At 38.1% G+C, this 7112-nt stretch overlaps 1 protein-coding gene across 1 annotated transcript; it reads right to left on the reverse strand.

Moving 5' to 3' along the window:
* Positions 1-6508: 6508 nt before the first annotated feature.
* Positions 6509-6892, reverse strand: LOC140147285 (uncharacterized). The gene has a single exon (XM_072169064.1). It carries the CDS (start codon positions 6890-6892, stop codon positions 6509-6511), a length of 384 nt encoding a protein of 127 aa, XP_072025165.1.
* Positions 6893-7112: the final 220 nt, after the last annotated feature.

Raw genomic sequence — 7112 nt, forward strand, 5'->3', positions numbered from 1 at the left:
GTTACATGTACATCTACTTGGCTCTGTCTATGACTGATGTCTGTACAATACCCAGGTCAGCTAATTAAATTCTATTTTTCAGATTGTATTAATCACCTTTTGGTCATTTCACAGTTTGGGGACAAAAGTAGGTAACATGAATAACCAACATTTTCTTCTTTCTTGTTTCATGCAGCAAGTCATAAGAATTCTAATATCCTGCTAAGGACAAGCCCAAAGTTTTCTCCTTGATATGATAGTAAATACTGGGTGCCTTGCTTCATGTGCATGAGAGAGGACTCAAGTGTTGGTTAGTATGGTTACACACATTACTTTTGTCCCCAAACAATGTTAACGGGCCTTGTAATGAATTTCCTGTGTACAAATGCATGTAATAATGCATGTTTCAATTCAAGGCAGTGCACAATATTTGAAACACATAACAAAAAGTAATTACCCCCTTATAATTATGAGCCAATATTCAAAATCTTTACATCAAATTTGAAAACTGAAAAACCAGAAGAAACCCATTTTAGTTCTACAAGTTTTGATACCTCATTTGCCTAGATACCTCAAAATTTGTAGACATGGTTACTCCTTAAGGATAAGATGCAGAATCAAAACAATTGCACTAAAAAATTACTCAAGTCAGGGTACCATTACATTCTCTATGTGACTGGTCAAGGATGACCCATGGTGACCAGTGACAAACAGACTGCTCAAGCAACAAAAGCAACATTTTCAATGGGTTTAGGTGCAACTTTTAAATCTGCATCTTTTTCATTTAAAAGGTCACCATGGCAACACATTTTGGGCTATTAAGACAATGAGGCATCAAAAATTGCAGAACAAAACTGGGTTTCTTTTTGTTATTTCAGTTTTGGATGTTGAGTTATTATCTCATAATGAAAGGGGTAATTACTTCATGTGATGTGTTTAGTCGAGATGGCATACTGAGTACCAAATCTATTTATACCAACTTGAGAATTGAAGAAAATGTAAAGTATTTTTTATGTATTCATGTAAGCTTACCATTTTTTATGTGACAATGAATTATTTATCTTCTGATGACAAAACAGTTCAGAAAAATTCAAAGCAAATTTATCAATGTATTGAACTTCTGGCAGACCTGGGTAATATTGTGTTTTCAAATCATGTTTGGTAAAAAATGTAGTAATGTAGTTTACTAACTTCAAAACATTCACCATGAAAATATATTTTGTATATTGGTGCACCTGCAGCAGTAAGTAGTCTATAATTGCAGTAAGATAATGAGTTTTATGTCAAAATTGTTGTATGTTGCCCAAAAGCTAAGTAAAGACCTGGTCAAAGAAATTATAAGGAAAATGAGACCACCATCAATAACATTGGCAAATTGGACGTGTAACCATATTGCATGGTTTTACAAACCAAACATATTGTTCTGTAAACAGTGACATAGCTATGATGTGTAATTTCATTGTCAAAGATTGCTCCATAAGCAATTTTGGTACTGCTACCAGACAATCAAAACAAAAACAGAAAATAGACTCCTCACATGCCTTCAATCGTGTACGAAGTTTGTTGGGACATAGTATTAAGGTCCAATGGATGTCAACTATGTGCAAAGTAGGTAATACTGATAATGCAATGCAATGTTTTTATAGTTGAAGATTTTGTGCTGCGTTTTCCCCCCCTCCAAGCAATGTGGGGGTAGACATTAGTCATTATAGTCTGTATGCATTCCTTGAGGCAGTAAAGTAAAATCTATAATTTTGTGATCTTTTTAAAAACTGCTTATTTTTGCAGGAATCTGTTATTCTATATAGTTGGATTCCTTGCATTATTTCCTTTTTGAAAAACCATACTTATACATATTTATCATCAATAGTTTAGAGATACAGTTGAAATTAATATCTAAATTACTGTCTCAAGGAAGGCACATGGACTATAAGAACATGGATCTGCCACTTCAAGCAGCCCTCAACATTGAATTTGTAACATGCATAAAGTGTCCCAACATTGGTGTGCATGATTGTTGCTATAGTTTGGTTTGCTTCCTCAAGAGAGTAACATCACTACTTTGTCACTACTTTGTCATTTGCGTGTGTAACAAATGTAACACCTTTGATCATGCATGTAAACACGCCAGTTCATTATTAAGTCAATGCGTATGCAATTTAATACTATACGCAAATGAGCATGCACTGTGGTCACTCTCTTGAGGAAGCCAAATGGACTACATTAATGTACCTTACAAATATACCATTATGATAAAGGGGTGCGAATTAGGTCAAATACAGTAAATATGTAAATATCTAGTCCAAAAAATGGGTTGGATCACATAGTCCAGGAGATGTCATGTCACAGTTTCAGCAAGAACTGAGTAAAATAAACGCACAATGGAAGGTTTAGGATATTCTGTACTGCTTCTCAGATGAGATTTTGTAAAGCTTTAAAAACTGACAGGTTTCTCTGACTTCTTTTGCTGATATAATAGGAGAGTAGTTAAATAGACATTTTCAGTTTCTATTCTACTTAGTTTCTACATTAACGGTATATAAATGCTACAACTTTCCCACCGACCGTCCATTTCATACTGCTTTTTGCACCTCCATGTAGACATCAGTGACAAAATAAAATGAATTATTTTGCAACTTTGTTTTGTTTTTGTATTTCATTATTTTTTATTTTCTGCTTTGATGTAATTTTGTTTGTTTCCTCACTGCTGGTGTTTGATACAGTTTGTATCAAGTAATTTGTGAAATAAATAAATAAATAAATAAATAAATAAATAAGCCGTGAAATAGCGGATCAGAAACTACTGTATGTGTAATAATATTGCCTTCCTTTGGGATTGAGCTTTCTCACAGCAATTGTTTTTGAATTATGATAGCTTTGATGTGTATTAAATAAATAAATGAATAAATAAATAAATAATGTCGTTAAATGCAGCAGCAAATAAATTAAGAAATCGGTACAGATGGTACTTGATGTATCATGGTGCCTTGTGGGTTTATATCAAGTTACTTGAATTTCAATCAATAATAATGAGTTCATTTGCTTAGCTTTTTATTGCATTCTACATGTATTTTTATTTTACCTTGTATATCACAAAATTTAAGTCCATTTATAGACTGCTGTAGGGACTGCACCTGCAGAAATTTATTAATCAAAAGTTCCGTAACTTCTTAATTTTTCATACAAGATATACAAGAGTTAACATTTTTGGAATGGAAATGCATGTAGTCAAGGAATCTAGATATACACTAATTTTGGACAAAAAATTCCTTTTTTATGCGAAAAACTTTTGGCCTTAAATGTTATATGTGCAATATGTTATAGTTATGAGAATGATCAAGTGCTTACAGCTTTGCGTGTGGTATTTGATATCACTCATGTAAAAAAATGTCGAAGTTTGAAATGATTTGAATTTTGAATTACCATTTCTTGGAAATATTCCAAAAACATTATGAGAAAACTTTAACTTGTCAGCCAGTTGGAATTCATTATGCAATAATTCTTTATGCAATAATTATATTAACATTAACGAAAAAAGCATCATCTTACATACAAGCTTTCACTTTTAATATTGTGCAGCATTTTCAAATCTGAACAAAACCGGGGGTAGTTCATTGGTAGATTACCAGCACGGTCATCTTCTGAGTCTAATTTCACCCTTCTTAAGATGAGCTCTCCTGGTGTAGTTCTCTCTTGGAAGATGACAAAATTGGAAAAAAAATCACCTTGTTGCAGTCTAACTTACAAACAAACAAAATCAGCTATGAATAACAGAGCTTGAGCTACACTAGCAAGTGCCACACCGTTGCAACGGTCCACTCGGGGTGATGTAAGGCAGCAGGCAGGACTAGTGTACTATGAAATGTGTCGTTGAGGAATAGGCATTGGTAAAACATCAACGCTGTCACCATTGAAGTCTATTTTCACAGTATAGTGTGCACTGGGACTTGGGACCAGACTTTGGTGGGTTAACCGGATTATGAGCTCAACCTTCCCCATTCCCTCAGAGCATATCGATGGTGTTGGTATAAACTCTATCTGTCGGAATGCCTTTGTATTTCTGCATAGCCAGATGATGTAGCTGGCTCCCAAAGCTGCTGTTTTAGAGGCAGTGTCTAGGATTGGTTTTCTTTTCCACTTTGGGCAGCCAAACACATTTCAGAAGGGAAAAGCACCGGTGAAGATGGGATTCCACCTGAAGTCCTAAAACGCTGCAACCTTGATGACATAATCCTCCTCAACTTCTGTAATGAGGCATTGATGAATGGAAAGAAACCTGACCAGTGGTCAATTCTCAACCGCATACCAATCCCCAAAAGTTGAGATTTAAGAGAAGGGAAGAACTACAGGGGAATATGTTTGTCATCTATCGTAGCAAAAACATTCAACAGGCTGCTAATAGGATTCGCCCTTACCTTGACCCGATCCTGAGATTCAACCAGAATGGTTTTCGACCTGGGAGATCTACTGTGTCACAAATACTTGCTCTAAGGAGGATAATAGAGGAAGTCAAGAACAACAATCTGAATGCAGCAGTAATATTCATCGATTTCAAGAAGGCATTTGATACCATCCACCGTGGGAAAATGCTTGACATAATGAGAGCATATGGAGTCCCAGAGAGGCTAGTAGCTGCCATAGGATGCATGTACCATCATACTATAGCTCATGTCACATCACCTGATGGTGTCACTCAGGATTTTGAGATCCAAGCTGGAGTTCTGCAGGGAGACACTCTGGCACCATTCCTCTTTATCGTAGTCCTTGATTATGTTTTAAGGAAGGCTATGGACGGCAATGAAGAGCGACTTGGCTTTACTCTGGAGCCCATGAAAAGTAGGCGAATAGGCCCGCGCACAATCACAGACCTGGATTTTGCAGACGATATTGCTCTTCTAGCTGACAACCTCAAAGATGCGCAAGAAGTGTTACATCTTGTTGAAGCTGCTGCACAGAAAGTAGGACTAGGAATGAATGCCAAGAAGACCAAGGCAATGCTGTACAAGGAAACTCCGTCTTCAATAAAAACACTGGACGGAAGCGAATATCTAGGTGCATGGACTGCCGGTAGTGAGAAGGACTTCAACATCAGAAAGGCACTTGCTTGGAAAGCATGCAACAGCATGGACAAGATCTGGAAAAGTAATCTGCCAAGAGCTCTAAAGATCCCCGTAAAGATCAAGTTATTTACCACCACTGTAGAATCGGTACTAACATATGGCGCTGAAACATGGACAATAACAACCAAAATGAGAAAAGCTATGGATGGCTGCTATACCCGTCTCTTGCGGAAGGCACTTGATATCTCATGGCAAACACACACCACCAACAAAGAACTGTATGGGAATCTGTTACCAATCTCTGAGAGGCTCAGGATCAGAAGGTTAAAGTTTGCAGGGCACTGTGCAAGAAGCGAAGAGGAAGCAGCTTCAATTGTTCTTATGTGGCAGCCCAAACATGGAAAGCGAACAAGAGATCCACCTAAGAAGGATTATATCAAGATGTTGGCAGAAGATACGGGATTAACAGGCCCAGACATCAAACATTGTATGCTTGACAGAGCAGTTTGGAGAGCCATTATGGGAGTCCGACTACAAGAGTCGACATAAGCAAGTAAGCAAGCTGCTTCCCACTTCTACTGGGAAGCAAAACACGGTCCATCCTCTGTTTTCACATTCGGCTACCAGATCTTCGTATATACACTTTTTCCTGGCGTACGCATTGGCTAGGTTCTCCTCCGATGGTACTGTCAATTCTATGATGATTGCATGTTTGGTGGTGGCTGAATAGATCGTAATATCAGGCCGCTTGGCAGTTTCTGTTATTTCTGGAGGGAACACTATCAGCCTGTGCTCCTCATCCATCAGGAAGGTCCAGTCTCTAGCCTTCTTCAGGATGTTTTTTTTACTTCTGTCTTTGGAGTACGTAGAGCTGGGTTCCTGTATGTTGTGCCATCGGCTGTATGGAAAGCAATGGTAGGGATTAAGTCTGGAGTATACTCTGTTATTTTGCTGTTGTTAGTAGCTGCAACAATTCAGGACATGGAGCAGAATACAGATATGGTAGTTGGAGAGTTGGCACATGCCAAGATTGGTTTTCCCCACAGTTTCAGATTAGCAGGTGAAGGAAGTTGGTCATGTATGGCGTTGATATGAAAAGACAGGAGTTCTGGTGTCAAGACATATAGATATAGGGGCTTCTTCTATGAGGTGTCCCATCTCAACCACTGTCCTTGTTTAGCACATCCGTAGAGGTAAACCAGCATAATTATCTTCTTCATTCACTTCTTTCACCAGATTAGTGAGGCATTTTCTGTGCTCTTTCTGGCTCATGTCCTTAATAAGCTTTTGGGTTTTCTTGAAACCCAGTCCTGCCTGGTCAGTTTGACCTCGGCTCATTTCATTTAAGATGAGGTGGCGCTCTCTCTGTTCGAGCTCTTTAACTCCATTCCACCTCTTCTTGATTTTCGTATTTTCCAAACAATCTGTATATTATAGTGTTTGGGTCTTTCCATCTCTGGAATATTTGTTCAGATGGTATTTGATAACTTGACAGCGGTGGTAAGTTTTTTCATCTGTAGGCGATGTTTTCCTTTACTTCTGTACAATGCACTATTGGTGGTGCACCTGCTCATGCCGGCCCATCTCTTCAAGTACTTCGTACAGGCTGCCTCCAGGTTCTCGATGTAGGTTTTTGGGAGATTGTTTATAGTGAACGCCCATGTTAATTTGGGGATAATCATATGATTGTATATCCACATTTTCATGGTTCCATTCAGTTGACTTTTATCAGTAGTTTTCAGCATGGCTGACAGTTTCTGATTAATCATTTGTCTGATGCCATCATCCTTTAGATCGTCATAGATGAGCTTCCCTGGGAATCTCTTGGGCAGCTTGTGAATATAGGTGATCATCTGTCCGTCTATTTGTAGTTGAGGATTGTAAGCTACATATTGGGTCTTGTGGCCATTCCACTACTGTTCTGCGTTTGGAATTACTTTCTTCATCGCATGAGATCTGCATTTGGATGGTTTGGCCTTATAGTTCTTGTCCAGTTGAGGAAGTTGTTGACAATGTTGATAAGTTCCTGGCAACTTTCTGGGCTTCTTGCTACAAGGGTCAGATCATCTGCAT

The sequence above is a fragment of the Amphiura filiformis genome, chromosome 3, assembly GCF_039555335.1.
Source record: "Amphiura filiformis chromosome 3, Afil_fr2py, whole genome shotgun sequence".
Lineage (NCBI taxonomy): Eukaryota > Metazoa > Echinodermata > Ophiuroidea > Amphilepidida > Amphiuridae > Amphiura > Amphiura filiformis.

Coding starts and splice junctions, on each gene's coding strand:
- LOC140147285 (XM_072169064.1), bottom strand. CDS start 6,892: ATGATCACCTATATTCACAAGCTGCCCAAGAGATTCCCAGGGAAGCTC.